This window comes from Pyrus communis, chromosome 5 (genome assembly GCF_963583255.1).
Source record: "Pyrus communis chromosome 5, drPyrComm1.1, whole genome shotgun sequence".
Classification (NCBI taxonomy): Eukaryota; Viridiplantae; Streptophyta; class Magnoliopsida; order Rosales; family Rosaceae; genus Pyrus; species Pyrus communis.
This window is the reverse complement of record NC_084807.1, coordinates 22390488-22411571: the sequence shown is the minus strand read 5'-3', so window position 1 is coordinate 22411571 and position 21084 is coordinate 22390488. Positions and strand designations below refer to the sequence as shown.

The 21084-nt window shown below is 37.7% G+C and overlaps 2 protein-coding genes and 1 pseudogene across 2 annotated transcripts; 2 read left to right on the top strand and 1 right to left on the bottom strand.

Annotated features, from left to right (window-relative positions):
- Window positions 1-195: 195 nt before the first annotated feature.
- LOC137735104 (uncharacterized) lies at window positions 196-6511 on the bottom strand. The gene is made up of 18 exons (XM_068474480.1): window positions 6148-6511; window positions 5846-6073; window positions 5648-5743; window positions 5093-5145; window positions 4887-4983; window positions 4641-4714; window positions 4027-4144; window positions 3367-3477; window positions 3078-3154; window positions 2641-2707; window positions 2179-2244; window positions 1985-2092; window positions 1705-1835; window positions 1545-1611; window positions 1365-1432; window positions 1192-1285; window positions 894-964; window positions 196-783 (listed from the first exon to the last, which is right to left on the bottom strand). Exons 1-18 carry the CDS (start codon window positions 6295-6297, stop codon window positions 408-410), a joined length of 2052 nt encoding a protein of 683 aa, XP_068330581.1. The 5' UTR covers window positions 6298-6511; the 3' UTR covers window positions 196-407.
- Window positions 6512-9718: 3207 nt separating this feature from the next.
- Window positions 9719-12942, top strand: LOC137734420 (chalcone--flavanone isomerase-like). The gene is made up of 4 exons (XM_068473693.1): window positions 9719-9824; window positions 9944-10102; window positions 12130-12356; window positions 12703-12942. The coding sequence occupies exons 1-4, from the start codon at window positions 9719-9721 to the stop codon at window positions 12940-12942; spliced, it is 732 nt and encodes a 243-aa protein (XP_068329794.1).
- A 1766-nt stretch (window positions 12943-14708) lies between these two features.
- Window positions 14709-16726, top strand: LOC137735275 (chalcone--flavanone isomerase-like; annotated as a pseudogene).
- Window positions 16727-21084: the final 4358 nt, after the last annotated feature.

Sequence of the window (21084 nt, the reverse complement as noted above, 5' to 3'; positions counted from 1 at the left end):
AAAGCCCCACATTCTTCTCTGGATTCCTCCATTTGTGGGTCTGAAAGGCCGGCATAAACATCCGGTAGACATCCAGCATCCGCCACTCCAGGAAAAGAAGGACAATTGTAGCCACATTCTCATTGGTATCGAACGGTTCTACGAGACACGGTGTGGAGAAGCTAAATTGTCGAAAAGAGCGTTGTGGTCACCGGCTACATCCAAATTACACCATTCATTCATTTGTAATTCCAGAATACAACATAATGGTTCGAGAATTTAAGGAAGAATTAACAAATTGATAATGCGTCACTTGTTACAATGAAGTTACAAATTGAAGTATGTGCAAGTTTTCGGAGGTCAGGTACAGTCTTATATCATGCTTATAATACACAGGTGACGATCGCCTAGCCAGCATAAGCATTGGGCTATTTGGCTGATGAATCACCAGAACGGAATTCCCTTTCAAGTTCATCGAATTCCCAGTCATTAATCTCCTCTGCTGAGTAGTCTTGACCAACCTTGCCAAACTCAGATTCCAGCTTAGCTAGTTCCGCTTCTGTGTCAAGCGTTTGCTCTGCCCTGACTGCACCTGACCCAGACTGCTTATTTGTCCCTGCTTTCTGTGCTCCTGTGCTTTCTGTTGGGACGTGAGATGGATCACTCTGCAGCATTTCACTAGATGAAGTTTCTGCTTTTGGGGCTGGATTCTCCAGTTGTAGGTTTGGTCTCTCAATAGCATCGAATTGCTCTCTTAATTTTTCAATATCAATAAACAGCTCCTTAACCCTCGGGTCATTTTTCCTGGAATACGCAAGCCAAGTACATCTTATTCAGGGGCTTTGGTGAATATCTCCAAACATAAGTGTACAAAGGAAAACAAAACAAGTTCATACACCCCCACAAGTTCATACCTTGAAACTTCGGCTCTTTGGCCATAAAACTGCTCTTTGATGTTATCTACTACACTGAAGGTGGTAATAATCTGAAACAAAAGGACAATATCAATGTTGTGTTTTTTAGTAGATAAATTTTGCACAACACATAGAATTAGGTAAATTATGGAACCGATAAACCTTAGACGCATCTTTGAAGCATTCCAAACGTGTTACTATAAAAGACTACTGGCAAGAGGAATTTGGGATGATAGATGATATAGACAAATAAGACTGACATAATTCCTGATACGATAATATAACAACATATTTTTACCTTGGTTTCGTGGTCCAAATATTCCTTCTCAAGATTATTTATTGGATTTAATACTTTGGAATCCTCATTCTCTGCACTAGATGCCATCTTTGATCTGTCTCATCAGGTCAATTTACATTAAAAACAGCTCAAACACAATGAAGGTGCAACCATCACAGTTTAAGAAACAATACCCCTCACTCAATTTCTTTAGGTTCTCTACAAATGTCCCAATATGGCTGATAGAAGGCCCCAACTCCTTCTGCAGAAGATAAAAGGCGCGCGTCAAGAACATTGAAGGAGATATCATATATATAAATATGAGAGAGAGAGAGAGAGAGAGAGAGAGACAGAGACAGAGACAGAGTCAATACCTTGTAAGCAGAGAGATGGTCAATGGCCAAGTTCAAAAAATAGTCCTCATGTTTCTCCAATTCATCGCTTGAAAATGCAGAAAAACAAGAGTTATTTAAATAACCATGCATAGATTTGAAGAGAGAAAAGAATCCAAATGCATGGAGTTGAATAACATACTTGACCTGCTTCTCCTTCATATCTGCAAATGAGCGCTGGAGAACCCAAGTATCTTCGAGAAAATTAACCCATGTCTTTAGAATATCAGCCTCTACCTTACATGATGCAATAGATTTTGAGAGCTCATCTTCCTGTGAACAAAACAAAGATTTGAATGATGCAAACGGCCAAAAGGTGTAACACACTGAACCTGAAATATTCCAGAAGGTGAGCAGCATAGTAAAAAAGAACCCTGGCCCATTCCCATTGTGGGCAGAACAACTTCGAAAATAATCAAAACCTTTGTTTCGCAGTGAGAAACAATCTTATTGTTAGCTTCCTCAAATTGTTCTCTCTCTTCCCTGGTATTGCGAAGGCGAGCATTAGCTGCAGCCAAGGAGATATTAACCTACAGAAGGTTTGTGTTTAGAAATTCGCAATCAATGGAGAGCAAATTGATTTAATAGATAAGGGGAAAAATCAAAGCAGAAACACCTTTTTCAGTTTTGCCTCAAGATCATCCCTTTCTTTTTCAATCTCTGAAATCTCAGCTGTTATTTCCTGAAAATGGTCACAAGACAAACTCAAATTCCCTCTCCAAAACCTGTGGTGTGCTTGTACAGAAGCATTTCATCTCTACCACATCTATAAACAGGCCTTAGCATAAACCAAAAATGAAGGTTTTACCCTTGGGAGAAAAAAACGAAGGGAATGGTTTATGAACTTCAAAATTAGCTTTTGAGACTCCACCATGCACTCACATATGGATTGCACGAAGCTTCTTTTGGAGTTCAAATAATACTTCCCACAAGAATAAAGATGCTAAAAATAAAATATCCACACGTTTTAAACTTGATAGGTAACAGTGCAATTGCCCAATAAAAACCTCTCTACATAAATGTGTCTAGATTTAGTACAAACTTCATGTTGTTATTAAGTACGGTTGAAGGACGTTACCTTCTCTCTTTCAGTCACTTCACTTGCTCTGGCTACACGAACCTTTATTGCCTCCTCTTTTTGAAGTCTGTCATTTAGAAAGAACAAAGAAAGTGATTTTGTTTTCCCTATTCCGTGCATCTAATACAATAATAAAAGAAGCACAGACTTGCCATTACTGTTAATCAAATCAATAATTCTTCGCCGAATTACAGTTACAAACTCAAGGTTCACTAATCTCTATATGGATACAATACATCAAGCCAAGTCATATAAAGTTTTGACTTTTGAGTTAATGTTTATTAGTCAATAGCTTAACATTTGACTTGAAACCAAGACAACAGGGAGTATATAATGAACACACATGTATTATAAGAAAAAATAGCAATTGTAACAACATGATTCAACACTATAGAAGAGCAACATGAGCACAAATGGTTCCTAAAGTGTTGTTATACCTGTGATCTGAAATACGATTTTCAGCTTTTGAAGAGGAGCTAGCAAGAGATTCTGATAGTACCTTCAGTTTATCAACCTGAGTGTACAACCAAAATAATGTTGGTAATAGGAGTTTATAACCTTGAAAGAAAATTGGCAATTTCTTGGTGCAAAAGTAACAATCAAAGGATCGAGCTGCACTAAATTCATAAACTATAGAAATAAAGGCAAGATGCTGCCAACAAGTTTGAAACCATGCTTTCAGATATGTAACCAATAAATGATGAAGCAGGACGACAAAAGACATACTTTTTGAGCATGGATCTCTGGAGAATCTCCATTGTTCAACAATTTCTTCTTCAGTAAAATCCCTTCTACTCTGGAACATGCTCGAATTTGTGTAAGTGCTTCTTTTAATGCCTACAAGAAACATAGGACGGTCATATCCATTATTTTCTTAATTTTCACTCAAAACTGGTCAATAAAAAGCTTTCAGAAATCCATCAAATTGGACCTTATAAAGAAGGAACAAAAGCAGAACTTAGGCACGTACAGAATGCACCCCGTAGACATTGTAACAGTTCATTTGCACCTTCTGCATGATATTTTACTCAATCCCCAATAAGCAGCCAGTTGTCTTTTTTCCTAGACACAGAATTCTTAAATGGCTTCTTTTACTGTATGTTGTAAACTTTGAATTTTTATTTGTTACAGCTTCAATGGACACCTTTTACATGGAAGCCTCCCATATAAATAATATTATAATTATTATTATATTCAGAATGTCAGAAGTTTAAATTGCACACATGGTAGCAGCTATCTATTGGGTCGCCCATGACTAAAAATGCATCATTAAGCCACTAGTCTTCCACTTGATAATATTTGACATGTCTTTGTAACTTATGATTAATTACATAAAAGTAATGACACACTAGAACCACAAAAATCAATAATGGCAATTGTGCTCACCTCTATTGTTTCCAATTTTGTTTCTTCTGATGGTTTGTCATGACCTTCATTTGAGGGCTTCAGAGGTGGTTTTGTTGCATCAAGCTTCCTCTTTAGACTAGAGGCTTCTTCATCTATTCTGTAGCAGGACACATATATAAAAACACAGGTAAGAAAATGTTTATCAGCCGCATCTCACCACTTTAGCCCATTGAGGTCTAGTCTCATCCTTTTACGCTCTATCCAAACAGTATGATAATTAAATGCCCAAGGTCACCATCCCAGACAACAAATCTGTAAAAGTTTCTAAAAAATAAAAATAAACAAATTTATTTGCATAACCATACATCTATTGAGTGGCAGGACTAGTCCATATCCATACAAGAACAAAATCCCACTGCCTATTCTCAAAAAAGAAAAAGCCAAAAGAGATTAATATGTATTAAGATCAGATCTGCTAATGATCAATCATCAACTTACAAGGTGATAATTCGTTCACAATCATGTTTTGGGTGTGAATGCGTGTGGTAAATAAAACTAGGGTTATGCAAACATAAGAAGTTACTCATGAAATTGCTATATCAAGTGAAGAGAGAGAGAGAGAGAGAGAGAGAGTTCTGTTATCTTGTGCACACCTTACGACATCAGCATTTATCTTTAACCCCGTAATTGCACCTTGTGCAAATTGGAGCAATTCCTCCCGTTTTACCTGAATGCATGAGAATATGAGCCAGTATGCTTCACTTAAGCAGAAAGAAGTACAAGACTTGCGTGAGTTATATCTATATAAACTTTACAGATAATATGCATATATCAAGCTTTTCCACAATTCATATTTGTTGATATAATCTTGAAGTGCACTCTTAGTTTTATATCTTTACCAATACTTCATCTTTGTAGCTTGAAAAAGCTGTTGCCAGGTCCTGTATACTGCTCACTACTGCATGATGAACTTCTGTTCCTCCAGTTAGACAGAGCCTGCAGTTTCATATATTCAGGCCTTATTTTTGCTAACCTGGATAAATAAAACTGGCACTTAACAAACCATGAACTGCATTACACACTAGTGGACAGTCCTGGTTCTCACCTAAACATCTCCATGAGCAGGGCAACCTCTTCATCGTTTGGAGCTTCAAGAATCTGAGACATAGAAAAGAGTTCACCATCAGTTAACTTCCAGAATCAGCAATTTCAAAAAAAATATAAGATCATTTAGGATAATTCCAGTTTTAGAGGTTTTAGGCATTTGATGAAAAAGATAAGTTTCCTAATCCCCCTTTTTTCCTTAATTAAGAAAAAGCTACAGGTTCTGATTACAGAAGAAAACTCCATGTGCTTCACAAACCAAGAGCATATGTCGTAATGCTTGAGAAAAAAACAAACAGCAACCTGTTCAACAAGACCATCCCGACTCAAACCATTTTCCCCCATGCCTCCATTAAGTTCTTCCCTTAACTAATGAAATAAGCAATCTCTTCATGTACCACATTCTTTCATCCATCATACCACTCACCAGTTTCGCTGAACTATTTCTGAAATCATTAGTTAAAAGAATAAAACAAAAAAGCACACTTCTTTCATAAAAATGTCTAAATACTTAAATGGCATTGATTATTGCAGCATTCCTTTCTCGAATTCATACCATGGACAGTGTTATGCCCTCCAAAGCCTGACTTTGAAGAAAAACTTCGCGGAAATTCATCGGTTCACCACCAATATCAGAATCATAATACAAAACCTAATCACATGACCGAAAATCATAAGCTTCCACTATACTCCAACGAAACCACTAAAACCGAATGAAATGAAATAAAAGTTCAAAAACAAAATAAAATCGAACCAGAGAGATTCTTTTTCGAATCTCGTTTGGGTCATTGGCCACAGCAGGCTGCTCCGGCGCATTCTCCTTCTTTTCCGCAGAACCCTGAGAAAGCTTTAGCCTCTCAACCTCTTTCAGCAGCAGCACCCACCTCCTCAGTATCTCAAGTCTTTCGGGGCCCCTGCAGGATACAGCCGCTTCCTCCAATCGCTGTATACTCTTCTTCACACTCCTAAAGCTCCGACCTCCCTGTAAACAAATGCGAGTGTCAAAAAATGGAGGAAAATGTGCACAAAGAAAATTGACGGAAAATGTGAAATTACCATTCGGTCCTGGAACCGTTTGGTGCCCTCGGCGACGGCTTGGCCGGCGTGCTGGACGACGGAGTCGGCGTAGTTCTTGACGGTGCGGGTGAGGTTGTTCTTGTTCCCAACCTCCACCGCCTTGCTCACCGCCGATCTCAGCCACGACATTTTCTCCGAGTTTTTGCTCTCCAGCTGTTGAAATTATTCAGAAATTTTGACTAAAAAGCTAAATTTTTTTGGGATTTTGATGTTTTGGGAGAGGGATCGAGGAGGCGAGAGGTTTGGGGTTTGGGGTTTAGGGGAAATGGGGGAAGGATTTGGGGATTTTTTGGGGAACCATTGCCAATTGAGACGGAGGGAAGGAAGAAGAGTGGATGAACAAGTCAGCGTTTTGTTTGCCACGTTTTTGGACTTAAGCGTCGTCGTTTTGGGGGGTTTTGGGTTGATGTGTCCTTGCTCCAGACAAACTACCAGTCCACTTCTAGTTTAACTGATGATTCTCCTTCTTTTTTTTTGGTAAGAAAGCTACTTAGAGAAGGATACTTTCCACCATGTCTATCAAGTCATACAATTTGGATCTTTAAAATTTGATTCAACAATTACAAATAGGAACCTACTTTAAAATTTATAATAATTTTAATCATTAAATCAAATTTCAAAGGTCCGAATTATATACCTTAGTGGACTTGATAGAAAGGATCCGGAAAGCATCATTTCCCCTTAAAGAAATATTCTCATTTGTTAAAAAATGGGGGTTAGTTGTGGGTCCACCCTCATTGAATTTTAATCACCTAAACTCATCTGAACTGTTTATTTTTCAAGTAACATCTTATAGATCATCTTTGCAAATATTAGCTAAATCGAAAGTTTTTAAGGCATTTAATGCAGTTCAAATAAATTGATGAACATTATGTTCTAATAAACATTAAAATTTCATCGGGACAATTAAATGAGCAAATAGTTTCTGATGAAATTGAATTTTTGCATAGATTATCTATGAATCAATACTTACAAAATAGACAGTCCAGATTGTTGGAGTTCAATGTGGAATAAGTTCCACAACTAATCTCAATTTTTTGAAAGAAAAAAAAATAGAGATCCCTTCCCTTATAAATGTCACATCCTAGCCCGGGGGGACTACTTCCCGGGCCCGCTCCATCACCGTAGTACGATATTATCCGCTTTGAGCCCCGACCACGCATTCACGATTTTTTTTCTGAGAACTCACACGAGAACTTCCCAATGGGTCACTCATCCTAGGAGTGCTCTCATGCGCTACTCGCTTAACTTCGGAGTTCCCATGGAACCCGAAGCCAGTGAGCTCTCAAAAAGCCTCATGCTAAGTAGGGATGAGAATATACATATAAGGATCACTCTTCTGGGCGATGTGGGATGTCACATAAAGCCTGTTTATATCAATTTAAACAAACATAAAATAAATAAAAAATCACTTGAAAAGACTACAATACATATACAGTGTCATATGCAAGGTAAGGTCATCTTCAAGCGAGCCGCCCAAGGGACTATAAGGTAAAACATAGCCCGTTTTGACACATAACCCATCTCCAATGGAGGGCTGGGCCAAAAAAATTTGGGACCCACTAGACCATAATATAGCCAAATGGCCAAAGGCTGGCCAAACATAGCCACCAGTCTTGAAAGTTGTGCCTAGCTATGCTGCTAGCTGATTTCATGTAGCTTTTTTTTTAATATTATTATTTTTTTTATAAATACCTAAGTCATTTCTACACCATTTCTCACATCATTTTTACCTTTCATATTATCTTACCTCATTTTAATGTCCAAGTTGTTAATATGCAAATAAGATTAAAATATTTAATAACATGAAACTTAAACAACATTTAGCGACAAGTGGCCCTCAAAATATGTTTGAAAACCTTATTTTAATATGGTAGTTTAATTCATTTAACCAATAAAATTAAAGAACAAACTTAAAATAATAAATTATTGAAGGGACTAAAAAAATAGCCCCCTTTGGTTGAAGATTGTACATAGATATAATCTGGTACTGTTCATTAAAAAAATAATTTCTTACAAGACTATAATCTAGACGGAGGCTAAACGTAACTCCTTCGGTTGAAAATTGCCTAACTATATATTTCATGGGGCTATTTTTCAGTGGATGCTGATAAATAATGCGCATGAAAAGGGTAGCAATATCCGTGGGCCTAAAAGTAGGATTGGATGCTGATACAAACATCTTACATACAGAATTATACTATGTGGTACACAGAAAAAGGCCCAAAAGTAGGATTGAAGTTGCCATATGCTTTGGACACCTAGCAACATACGTTGGACGCCCAAATCACCACAACACCGATATCAAATATAATTTCCAAATATTAATGTTATTTGTTATTTAGTATTACGGTCTAATAATTTTTTTTTTATAACTAATATGTGTGTTCTAGTTCCCCCTTCTCTCCAAAAAAAAAAACCCTAGAGGTGCTGCTCCCCCTTCCTAAACCTAGATCCTCCAAATCAAGCCTACCTTATGCTACCGGCCCTTCCTCTTGAGTGGGGTCAGTAGCAACCTCATATCCTCCTTCCTTTTTCCTCTTTTCCTTCTTCCCTAAGCCCCATCTTCTTCCTTTTCTTTTTCTTTGGGCCCTGTTTTCTGGTTGTTTTGCTTTGCGCTTGTCTCATTTTCGTTAAGCTTTGTCACAATTTCTTTGAGTTTTGTCTCAATATTTGGCAATCTTGTTGCAGATTTGAGTTTCAGGCTTTTTCCTTCCCAAATTGTTGTTCCCAATCGCAAGCTCCTGCCCACTTGGTTCAACTATTCGGCTCCTTATGCTCTTCATTTATGGACTTCGGTTGGAGGCGTGCCTTAGCTTGCCCACGCCCATTTTTCGTTTTTTCTTTTAGTTCGTTGGTTCTTCTTACCAATAGTGGCAACTTGGCGATGGTGGTGCGGCTGTTTTGGTGGAAGCGGCTGTTTCTCGTTTCCAGATCTAGGGTTTTTAGTTTAGGCTTTGTCTTGGGCTCAACTTGTTTCCTTTACCTTTGTAATGGATTGCACTTTTACTGTGTTGTGGACTATCTTTGAACTAATCTCACTTTGTATTAGTGTGTTTTATCTTTAATGAAATTTAGTTGTTTGACAAAAAAAAAAACTGATATGTGTGTTCTGACATGTTCTTTAATATAAGTGTTCCTCACAAACAATGGTAAAACTCACATTATTAAATAGTGCGCTAGAAAGAGTTATAGTTTTACGTGTTCACATGATTTTATTGTGTTTGATTTGAAATATCGAAACACTGTCATCTTGATAATTTAAGGTGGCCGTTAGATGTAGCTTCTGCTCAACACCTGTGACTCATGCACGGATTATGGAGCCAGTACACCTGCACACACCTCTCATGGTCGTCATGGAGTTTTAAATTCTAATTAATAATTAAGCTTAGCGTTATCGATGCAGTACAAACTGTAAAGGGCGGACTCACGTTAATCACGCCCTTCAGGCTCTATAAAAACACACACCTCGTTCCTACCGTTTAAACACTCACCATCGAAACGAAATTAAACATTTTAAGGTTTGCCAAAAGAAGAAAACCAGTATTCAATGACCTCACTACCCTCAGTCACCCCAGTTCAGGTTGAAACGACGACGTTTCTGTCGACCACCAAGCCTCCCGGCTCCGCCAACATCCTCTTCCTTGGCGGCACAGGTTCTTAATTAACTGTTCGATTAATTTGATGATAAAGGAACTAATGATAGTTTATTGGGTTTGCATGCTTTTGAGTATACATTAAAGGTACTGTACTTTGCATGTGCTAACGTGCGCAGGGGTGAGGGGTCTGCCGATCGAGGGCAAGTTGGTGAAGTTCACAGTGATCGGGGTGTACTTAGAGGACAACGCCGTGCCTGTCCTTGCTGTCAAGTGGAAGGGCAAGACGGCCCAAGAGCTGGCGAACTCCGTCAAGTTCTTCAAGGACGTCGTCACAGGTAAATATATGACTAGCTAGTCTAGCTTAGAACAAAGGTTTAGCAGTACCCTACGGTGGCATAAATATGTAGGAAAATGCTATTGACACTCTTTCTATCTCTCACACTTCTTTTTAATTTTTACTATTGATCTTCTTCAATTCATTCGATTTAACGGTCGAAAATTGAGATGAGTGTGTGAGAAGTAAAAATAAGTATGTGAATAGAAATACCCAATATATGTTGTTAAAAAAAAATTGTGGATTACTTTCTAACACTATGTTTGGATAAGAGAAATAAACTTAGAATTTTAATAAAAGTTAACATTTATAAATTGATATGCATCAATTCTCTTGTTTGGATTCATAAACATAGAAATTTAGAATTTCTGCGTGCAGAAGGAAAATAAAAAATAAAAAAAATAAAAACTTGAAATTTTGGACATTCACTTCCCAAGTTTAAATATTATGTAAAGGCTTTTTATCCAAAATGGTCCCTGAGATTTGCATAACACATCATTTTGGTCCCTGAGATTGAAAATCAATAGAAATGATCCCTGAGATTGTCCACCATCCATTATTTTGGTCATTCCGTTAAAAACTTCGTTAAAGGTTCCGGAGCTTTTGGCCGGAAGTTTGGGTAATTTTCAAAGCTTTGTAACTCAATCGTTTCTTAACCAAATTCGACTCATAATATATCAAAATAAAGATAGGAAAGTGTAGAACAAGATTATACCTATTTGGAGGCACAATGGTTGCCGGATATGGTCGGAAAATAACCTGAAAGGTGATTGATCAGTGGGAAAATTGGAATACTCGCCAGAAACTAAATAAACTTTAAACATTCATAACTTCTTCAATACTCAATGAAATCGAGTGATTCAAAAATAAAAATAATACTTCTTGACTAGATGAAGAGAATGGTACCTTTTTCAAAAGCTAACTCACCGTGGTTTGGCCGGAAAATGGCTCGAAAGTGGCTGCTTGGTTGTTGAGTTAGCCACTTTCGAGCCATTTTCCGACTAAACCACGGCGAGTTAGCCATCAAAAAAAGGTACCATTCTCTTTGTCTCGTCAAGAAGTATGATTTTTGTTTTTGAATCACTCGATTTCGTTGAGGATTGAAGAAGTTATGAACATTTAAAATTTACCCAGTTTCCGGCGAGTTTTCCAGTTTTTCCGTGGACTAATCACCGGCTATTTTCTGGCCATCTCCGGCAACCATTGGGCTTCCAAATAGGTATAATCTTGTTCTATACTTTCCTATCTTCATTTTGATATATTATGAGTCGAATTTGGTTAAGAAACGATTGAGTTATGAAGATTTAAAAATTGCCTAAACTTCTGGCCAAGAGCTCCGGGACACTTAACAGTTTTTAACGGAATGACCAAAATAATGGATGGTGGACAATCTCAAAGACAATTTATATTTATTTTCAATCTCGGGGACCAAAATGATTTGTTATGCAAATCTGAGGGACCATTTTAGCTAAAAAACTGTATGTAAATAGGTGTCAATTCCAAATTTCTTTGAGTAAGAGTTTAAAAATAACAAATTCCATATTCAACTTATATTGTTCTTTTATGTTAATCCAAACAAGAAAATTTATAAATTATAAAAAATAAAACTCCGTTATTTTCAAATTTTTATGATCTTAAAGTTTTTTGTCCAAACAAGAATTCTTTTCTAGACGCTGCGTTCGAATAATGTGTGTCAGAAAAATCTTTTATTTATTTATTTTTTAATTTCATTTATTGACATGATTTGTTTAATACTTTGGATGAGAACGCAAACAGATGAGATCAAAATTAAATATAAATAAGATTGATTTGAAGTGTCTGATCAGTCCCAAGTTCCACAGAGAATCTGCAATCTGACCCAAATTTCGGAAGAAAAAAAAAAATTCTGGTATTGGATTTGGAACTCCATAATGTAGTATAATTAATAGATAACATAAGGGTATTAAAATATCCATGTATTTGGCCTTGAGCATAATATATATTATCTAGTTGCAATTTAATATGTGATCTGCACCATCTTTTACGTAGGTCCATTTGAGAAATTCACACAGGTGACGTTCATACAGCACTTAACTGGCCGGCAGTACTCAGAGAAAGTTGCAGAGAATTGCATTGCCTCTTGGAAATCAGCCGGATTTTACAGCGGCGAAGAAGCCAAAGCCATTGAAACGTTCCTAGAGGTCTTCAAAGATCAAACCTTTCCTCCTGGCTCCTCTGTCTCTTTCGTTCAATCACCACCACATGACTCATTAACAGTAACTAGAACTTACGTACGCATATATATTCTTTTTTTATCTTTATATATTTTATTATACAACAGAAGTGTGAGATCGAATTTGAAACCTCGAGTGCTGAAACGAATGCTCTTAACTAACCAAGCTAAGAATCCCTGAGTGTGCATATATAATCTTGATTAATTAAGGGAAGTGTTATTGACACTTCAAAAATCTCATTCTACACTCTTCACAAGTGTATTTTTCTTTCCAAATATAGAAAGTTTGGAATGTAGAACGAGATTTTTGGAGTGCTAATAAAAATTTCCTTAATTAATTAGCAATAAGGGTTCATGTATAATAGTCTTCACTGTACGTACTGCTACAGATTAGCTTCTCGAAAGATGGATCCATCCCACAAGTGGGGAACAAGGTGATGGAGAATAAACTACTCGGAGAGGCAATTCTGGAGTCGATCATCGGAAAGCACGGTGTTTCGCCAGCGGCAAGGCAAAGCTTGGCCGAGAGGTTATCGGATTTGTTGACTGAGAAGCCTGAACTGTTGGGGGTTGGAAAGGCCACAAACCAAGTTGAGGTTGGGGCAACTGATCAGAGAGAAGAGAAATGAAAAAATGGCTCTCACTAGCTATGTTATGTCCCCTCAAAATCAGAAAAGTTGTTTCTTGTTTGTTATCATGTCATGGTTTGTTTTGTTTAATGTAATAAATAAATTTTTTATGGGTGTGTTAGCTAAATGATTGCATTCTCCATTTGGGGATGCGTTAATTCTCCCATTTGTAATAATGTATCTTCACTGTAAAAAATTTATAATCGAATCATTCAGTCTTTTAATCTTCATTTGGAGATTATTCATGCAGAAAAATATTTGAATAGGTGATTGTTTAATCATTTAAATATACTTAATTAAATCAACGATTCGTCATAAATATGATATTTAGTACCTACATGGAGTACTAATAAGTAGATCAGCCTTAAAAGGAAGAAAGTTTAATTATCCTATAAATTCATCACATCACATACAATCATATTGATTAAGACATCATGAAACGGACAATGTCATATGAACAAAGCAAACCATCACTGCATTTGCAACATCAAGCAAAATAGTGGTCAAACTTGCAGTCATACTTGAGAATTAGGAATCGAACTACTCCACAGCCACAACCATATGATTGTTTTAAGATCCTACATGAATTGCATTCATAGGAGATGGAGATTTTGAAGTCAAGCTCGAAGAATCAAGATGCAGACTGTGAAATCAAGCTCGAAGGATCGGGAATGCCGATTGCGGAATCAAGCTTGAAGAATCGGAGATGCAAATTGTGGAATGTATAACCAATTGGAGATGCAGATTGTGGTATGTGGAATCAAGGTCATAGTATCGTCGATAAAGAATATTATGGAATCAAGACTCGAAGAATCTGCCATTTCATAGCTCGATAAGAGAGTGAGAGCCGCATATGTGATGATCGAATTCTACGCGAGGAGCTTTTGGTTTTTAATTGACTTTATTTTTTCCTTCTTATAAAAATATGATAGTTTTTGTTTTTTTTTCAATCGACTTTATTTTTTTTTCCTTGTTATATAAATATGATGTTTGTTTTAAACAAAATTGAACCAATTTCATTTATTAATGTAGCGTGTTTATTTCATTTATTCTCCCTTTTTAATAACATTATATTCTTATGGAATTAATTGCTAGCCCATTTTGAGGTTTAGTCCAATTTTTCATCCTTTAGTGTAAATAATTTTGTTTGTCAAAAAAAAAAAATTATAGTATTAAATGTTATAAAGGAGTATTTCATAGCATTTTTAAGAGAATATGCTATTAACTACTGGGATTAATTAAAGATAGGTTTTCCAGTAGTGTATAAATGGCCATATTTTATTTCAACAAATGTGAAGCGTTATAGCTCGAACTATCAATCTATAGAGTCTTAATTCCAAATCATCCATAAAGAAGTTTAATTAGAAAATTATGTATCAGTCTCTTAACGAATGACCTTTAAAAGAAAATTTAAAATACTTGTATTGTTCGGATTATTGAAAAACTTGTACTTATCATCTTATTTATTTGTTTTGGGTCTTGATCAAGACTCTGTCTGTTAGGTTGTTCTTTTGGATTTGATCAATCTTTCTATCTTCTTTTGATTAAATTAAACCCTAATGGGATTCCTTATTTTACAAGTATTGTAATTATACGTCATTCTCCGGAGAATTCGAATCCTTCAAGTCAAATACTTGCGATGCATATGTAAACGGGTTTATTTCTCCACTTTGTTAAATATTTTATGGTCATATTTTGTCTTCTGTTGACTTTTTCCTCCTCTTTTTTTTTTTCCGGGAAAAACAACCTAAGGGTAGTTGGTACCAGAATACCAGCTCGTCGACACTCCCCCGCCTTCCCTTGAGGGGCCGGTGAAACACCCTCCACGTTTTTTAACACTCCCACCTGCCTCTTCTTACTCATCAAACCTCCTCCCATTACTCAGTGGACCGACCAATTACCACCTCTATTTAAACCCACCGTTCCCGACAGCTAACCCCATCTCTCTCTCTGCACAATATATAAATTATCAAATGGCTCCACCACCATCGCTCGCTGGACTCCAGGTCGAGGCCACTGCGTTTCCACCGTCCGTCAACCCTCCGGGCTCCTCCAACACTTTGTTCCTCGGCGGCGCAGGTTTGTAAACTTGGCACTTCTGGCGCAATGCAAAATATACATCCGTGATTCTCATTGTTTGTTGCTTTTGGTTTTTATTTGGCTGTGTTTGCTTGTTAACGTACGTGCACAGGGGTGAGGGGGCTGGAGATTCAGGGCACCTTCGTGAAGTTCACGGCGATCGGAGTGTACTTGGAGGATAACGCCGTGCCTCTGCTAGCCGTTAAGTGGAAGGGTAAGACCGCCGAGGAGTTGTCGGAGTCCGTTGAGTTCTTCAGGGACATCGTTACAGGTAAACGGGTTTCTTAGCTGTTTGACTACTGTTCGAATTTGACAGTAAATTCTAGTTACCGTTGCAAAGTTTGTTACCTTCTCGTGTTATAATTAGCAAAGAAATTGAATTGCATGCTTTGGTGAACCCGAAAACTGAATTCTTTTTTTTTTTTTTTTTGAAATCGTTGACCGTTAAGGATGCGTGGGTCCCACTTTAGTTTTAGAGTCATACAAAGACACAAAGTCAAAACCTTTTGACTTTTGAATATATGCGATTAAGTAAAATTTAGAGTTTAATTTAACTTTTAACCCTTAACTTTTTCGGTCTATCGAAGATTCTAGATTGATTGAGAATATGACTTGAATCAAATAACATTCTTTGACTTTTTTGGAGCAAAATTTATTAATGTTCGACCTTATAGTTATGAGAGATTTTTTAGTATGTCGATAACATAGTTCCGTATATCTTTTTTAGTCTATTGAAAGTGTGAAAATCCTCTTTACTAGGCATGAAAATACATAGTACTCATGCCCTGCATCTTATGGCGGAGCCGTTTTACAATAATCGGTATTCGGTGAATCGGTAGTCATGCCAAACCTAGGCAATCCTATACCTCGCCGTTCTCTCAGATACCAATATAAATTACATTCTAATTTCATAAATTTGTGTATGCCACTTAGAATAAATGAATCGCTGAAGGTTTAGTGCTATTTTCCAGATATGATGATACTGTAGATATGACTAAAGTTTTATAGCACGGATTATGATCTTCGCTATCCCTTTGTAGGTCCGTTTGAGAAGTTCATTCAGGTGACAATGATACTGCCACTGACGGGCCAGCAATACTCTGAGAAAGTTTCGGAGAATTGCGTTGCCTTTTGGAAGTCGGTGGGAATTTACACTGATGCAGAAGGCAAAGCCATTGAAAAGTTCATTGAGGTCTTCAAAGATCAAAACTTCCCACCGGGCGCCTCTATTCTCTTCACACAATCTCCGAAAGGATCACTCACGGTTAGTAATCCTACTTCTCAATGGTTAACCGTGTAGTTTACATCGGAGTTTTGACCTCTTTGCTTCTCTTTCACCACAGATTTGCTTCTCCAAAGATGCATCCGTGCCAGAAGCTGCAAATGCGGTGATAGAAAACAAACTACTTTCCGAGGCAGTTCTAGAGTCGATCGTGGGAAAGCACGGTGTTTCCCCTGCAGCAAAGCGAAGTTTGGCCGCGAGGTTATCCGAACTGTTGAACGGGTGTAAATGATACGGAAGCCGGAAATGAAAAATTGGAAATCAAGGTAAAGGTGGTTGCAGTGGAGGCATGAAAACTGAGAGAGGAGAAATAAAACTTGGGAGTGATTACCGTTCTTTATTTAGTGAGTTATTTACATACAATCTATGAAGCTAGAGGAAAGTGCTATGTCTTGTTTGATTTAAAGAGAACGATCATGTTTTTATGAGAAATAACAGTATTGTTTTGTTATATCTTTCTTATTGTCACACCAGTTCGCCGGGTCTAACCAAAAATTCAAAAAAAACGACTCGTAGTTTTACCTGCGTCTTCTCTTCCATGGCGTCCACTCTCTTCACGGTCCTCAAACTTCTCACTTCGTCAAACTCACTGAAACCAATTACCTTCCCCGGCTTCGCCAGAAAAACTCCTACCTTGTTCGCCATGCTCTCTGGAAATTTATTGATGGCTCTCACCCTTCCTTCTGTTGGGGAAAAACTTAGAGTACTCAACTCTAACACAAGTGTTAGAAAGACAATACAAGTAAACAAATTACTTGTATTACACAAACAAAATATTACAACACAAACTATCAAAGACACTCTTGAGAAGCTATAACACTCACTCACTTTCTAGAGACAAACTCTAGAGCACTCACACTCTTACAAGACTATTCTTTCTTCTCACTCTCACTTGCTTGCTTGATTACAAGCTTACTTGGTTGGTTGATTACAAGCTTACTTAGCACCACACCCATATTTATAGGGCATGTTTGCCAACTTTAAACATTGCGAGATCATTCTAGCTACTAATCATGCATGCCACCCGACATATGGCTAATAGCCATATAATATTACAACTTGCTAGAATTATCTAGCTTATTATGCATGCCCACCGACTTTAACATGCAAATTTGAACTAGAATGGTCTAGTTCATTTGCAGCTGGACAAAGTCTTCTAGAAGCTTCTACCTTCCAAGCTTGCTGCTTGTATTTGCTAGACTTTTCTAGAATCCAAACACCAATTGGGCTGGTGTTGATCTTCAACACTCCCCCTCAACACCAGCTCATTCTTTCCTTCATGTCGAGTTGACGACGAAGCTTTGTCTTACACACCCAGTTGCATGATATGGGTTTCACATCTATTCGTTTTGGCACTAGATTCCAAGCTTGATTTAGCTCTACTGCAGTGACCTCTTCTCCCAACTTTGAAGCACTCAGGTTCAACTGTTTCTTTTTCTATAGCTGCGTTTGCGTATTTAGGATTTTGCTTCCTGATTCTTGTTGATCTCCTTAGTTGTGATTGTGGAGTTAATACTTCCACTTCACTAAGTCTATCTTCTTCTGGTTGTTGATATATGTCAGCTTGCCAAGGGTTTTGGGGCACTGCTTGCTCAACATCATCACCATCAAGCGAATCCTCATACTCATCTGGTCTCGACTAGATTCGAACAATTTGCTCCCCCATCTTTTGCTGTAACTTATCTTCTATCTCTCTTGAATCAGGCAACACCTCCTTTTCTGAGGACCAGCAAGAAGATGCTTTTGCGTCTCATTCTTCCTCCATAGCTAGAGACGCAACGACATCCCAATCATCTTCAATTTTCTTCTCTGAGTTGGCGACGTTACTTTCTACAGGCCTTTTGAACCAGCAATCATTCGCCATATGGCCATTCTTTCCACAATTGTAACACTTGCCCTCAAATCTTTTATTATTCTGGGACTGACCATGGTTGCCGTGATACTTCGGAGCTCCCTCTGGCCGAGAACTCCATCCTCCTTGATGACCTTTTCCCTTGTCACCATTTCTTTTAGATCCACCACCAGCACGCTGCTTAAAGCTGCCTTTACTTTTGGTGTAGAGCTCTTCCTCCTCACCTCTTAACGCGAACCCTCCCATTTGCTTTGCCAAAGCTTCTTGATCGGCAAGCAAATTCTCGAACTCAACAAGTGATGGTTGGGTCGGCCATCCCTGTACAACGGCAACGAAGCCTCGATATTCAGGTCTCAATCCATGGATAATTATTCTTTTTATCTTGGATTCTGCAATGGCAGCACTAGGATCTAATTCAGAAATTTCATGGCAAATAGACTTTACGTTGTGGAAATACTGCGCAATTGTCATGTCCCTTTGGGCCACTGATAATAGCTCGTTCTCGAGAAGCTGCAGTCTTATATCGTTCCTCTTTGAAAAGAGTGTGGCAAAGGTGTCCTACGCTTCTTTCGGTGTCTTGGCCTTCCGTATGTGCTCCAACATGTCATCTTCAACTGTAGTTTTTAAGGTAAACATGGCCTTACCTGCCTTGATCTTCCACTTCCTCAAAGCGTCGCTGGTGTCTTCTTCTAGTTGCGTAACTTCATTACCGCCGACGACATCCTAAAGATCTTGGCCTTGTAGGTAAGACTTCATACACGTCGCCCACGTGTTGTAATTTTTGTTGTTCAACTTCTGATTACTCCAACAACTTGAAGATCTCCCATCGTGTCGGCAGAGCTTCGATAAGCCGAACAAGATTAATGAATAATCTTGCAAAGTACTAAACTTCTCACGATTCTCAAAAGCTTTAATAGAGACGGTCCCTAATCGTACCGCTCTGATACCAATTGTTGGGGAAAAACTTAGAGTACTCAACTCTAACACAAGTGTTGGAAAGACAATACAAGTAAACAAATTACTTGTATTACACAAACAAAATATTACAACACAAACTATCAAAGACACTCTTGAGAAGCTCTGACACTCACTCACTTTCTAGAGACAAACTCTAGAGCACTCACACTCTTACAAGACTATTCTTTCTTCTCACTCTCACTTGCTTGCTTGATTACAAGCTTACTTGGTTGGTTGATTACAAGCTTACTTAGCACCACACCCATATTTATAGGGCATGTTTGCTGACTTTAAACATTGCTAGATCATTCTAGCTACTAATCATGCATGCCACCGACATATGGCTAATAGCCATATAATATTACAACTTGCTAGAATTATCTAGCTTATTATGCATGCCCACCGACTTTAACATGCAAATTTGAACTAGAATGGTCTAGTTCATTTGCAGTTGGACAAAGTCTTCTAGAAGCTTCTACCTTCCAAGCTTGCTGCTTGTATTTGCTAGACTTTTCTAGAATCCAAACACCAATTGGGCTGGTGTTGATCTTCAACACCTTCTCCTCTTATTCCCGACCCTAACCACAAAGCCAAAGAAGGTGAACCTAGTCCTCAAATTCCAAATCTTGCCTATGCTAGCTACTTGGACTCAAATGGTTGTAAGTTGTATTACTAGTGAGATTTTGGAGCCTCTTCTTCCTCTCACCATTGGATTTGACACATGTCGAATTGCTTTCAATAACACTTTGCTCAATCGTTCGTGGCTAGCGAAGCCAATATTCATTTTCAACTTCTTAATCTCTCTAACGGTCGCTAAACTACTGAGCAATGTCTGCAACATGTTAATATCCACAATTTGCTCAAACGTCCTATGTCAGTTAACCATTTTTGTTCTTTGAATCTTTGTCACACAAAATAAGTGATTATTGATTTTCGTATGTTGCATTGTGTCAGATTGTAATAGAATGAACATAGACATAAGAGAGATATGACGGATTGCATGCATTACAAATTGTTATTAGAATCTTACACAACTCAATAAAATTAAAATTCATATGAGTTTCAAAAAATTTATATGAGCTTAACCATGTAATAAAAATGAGCCTCACATAATCATTTCAGCAATCCGTGAAGCTTTGGAGTTTTGCATTGAACATGGAGTTGATAACGTGATTATCGAATCTGATGCAAAGGTGATTTTCAAATGATGATAAAGGAATTGGCTCATGACTACAGCCTTGAATGCATCCTTGGTGACATTGAGACTCTAGCGCGAAGTATGAGGTCAGTGATGTTTGACTTTGTGTCTAGAGAGGGTAATTGTGCTGCTCACTCGATGACAAAGTTTATGTTTAAAGAGGATCGTTCCTTTGTATGAGACTGTATTGGCCCTGAGTTCCTATTTAATATTTTGGCGCAAGATGTAAACCTTTTTATTCGATTATAATAAAATTTATCTTATGAAAAGAAAAAAAAATCGTTGAGAGATAGGTCAAATAGTATATATAGGTCATGCAATAGTTGTTTATGCCCTTACCCTAATATATTCATTAAATTTTGACTAAGATATTAGATACAAAATCTCGTGTGTGTACTATTAATTCATAGGAAATTTATAATGATCAACAATCAAAATTCGCTTATATTACGATGGTGTATACAATATATTTTAGCATCAGACAAATTCTTGTGGAGAGAAAATCGTGTCAAGTCACTTGTCCACCCAAGATAAATACAAAAAAAGCTCTATGTATTAGTGTCCTACATGAGCCGATTTTAATGGATATGAATGCAAATAATACGTTTTGAGCGTCTTTCGTGGACGAATGACGCTGTACAGGCCCACTCGCATACCCAAAGTGTGAGTGAGTTGGAAGTTTATGTTGGTACACAGAAGTATTGACCGAGGAAAGGTGCAAACGAAAAGGAACACCCGAACAACCCCACCAAACCGCGTCCAAGTCCCTACCGT